Source organism: Monoraphidium neglectum, assembly GCF_000611645.1.
Source record: "Monoraphidium neglectum strain SAG 48.87 unplaced genomic scaffold scaffold02029, whole genome shotgun sequence".
Taxonomy (NCBI): domain Eukaryota; kingdom Viridiplantae; phylum Chlorophyta; class Chlorophyceae; order Sphaeropleales; family Selenastraceae; genus Monoraphidium; species Monoraphidium neglectum.
Genome location: NW_014011599.1, coordinates 3362 through 4291, shown reverse-complemented (window position 1 = coordinate 4291; position 930 = coordinate 3362). Strand labels below are relative to the sequence as shown.

Sequence of the window (930 nt, the reverse complement as noted above, 5' to 3'; positions counted from 1 at the left end):
GATGCTGCCAGTGACGGCCCGGTCCCCAGCGGCGGCTGCCGCCGTGACGGTGGCGGCGGTGCCGTTGCCAAGCGCATCCTGCTGCTGCCGCTGCCGCTGCTCTTCCTGCTCCTGTTGCTGCTGCTGCTGCTGCTGCTGCTGCTGCTGCTGCTGTCGCTCCAGATGCCGTTTCCGTCGCGGGTCCTTGGGTCCCTCCCCTAAAATCTCAGTGGAACCTCCAACCAGAAGCGCCCCCGCTGTGGGTGCTGCTGCCATGCCACCAAGCGACTCTGGAGTGCCCGCTCTATCCTGCGCCTGCTGCTGCCCAACCTGCTGCTGCAACCGCTGCTGCATCACTTGCCTCTGCTGCTGCTGCTGCTGCTGCTGCTGCTGCTGCTCTTGCTGCTCTGCCTGGGCCGCTCTCCGCCGCTCCTCTTCCTCCGCCGCCGCCGTCGCCGCCTCCCGCCTCTCCCTCTCCGGCCCCGGGTACACGTGGTCCGGAAACAGCTCCTCCGCCGCCGCATCCTCAATCACACGACCCCGCGCCCGCGCGTCGCGTATCAGCGCCGCCCACGTCGGGTCGCCGGCCAGCGTCTGGAAGCTGCCGAGCACCCACATCGCCTGCTTGGCGCGCGTGATCGCCACATTCATCCGCCGCGTGTCAGCCAGGAACCCCACGCCGCCGCCTGCCGCCGCTGCTCCTCCTGTCGCGGCTACGGCGCCGCCCCGCCGCGCGCGCGTGCAGGAAAGGATGACCACGTCGAGCTGCTTGCCCTGGAAGCTGTCCACGGTCTCGATCCGCAGCGCCGCGGCGGCGTTCGGCCCCAGAAGCCGTACCGCGAGCTCACGCAGAAGCTTCCGCTGAGAGCGATACGGCGTGACAATGCCCACCTCCGCCCTCGGGGCGCCCGCCCCCGCGCCTGCTGTCCCCGCCGCAGCAGCGGCGGCGGG

At 71.1% G+C, this 930-nt stretch overlaps 1 protein-coding gene across 1 annotated transcript in view; it reads right to left on the bottom strand.

Moving 5' to 3' along the window:
• The window catches only part of MNEG_9698 (Helicase SEN1), a gene marked incomplete at both ends in the record, with an annotated part of 11774 nt that overhangs the window by 7542 nt on the left and 3302 nt on the right, over positions 1–930 (bottom strand). The window contains one exon of the mRNA XM_014041830.1: positions 310–840. Coding sequence (XP_013897284.1) covers positions 310–840 — 531 coding nt within the window. The remainder of the gene's footprint in view (positions 1–309; positions 841–930) is intronic.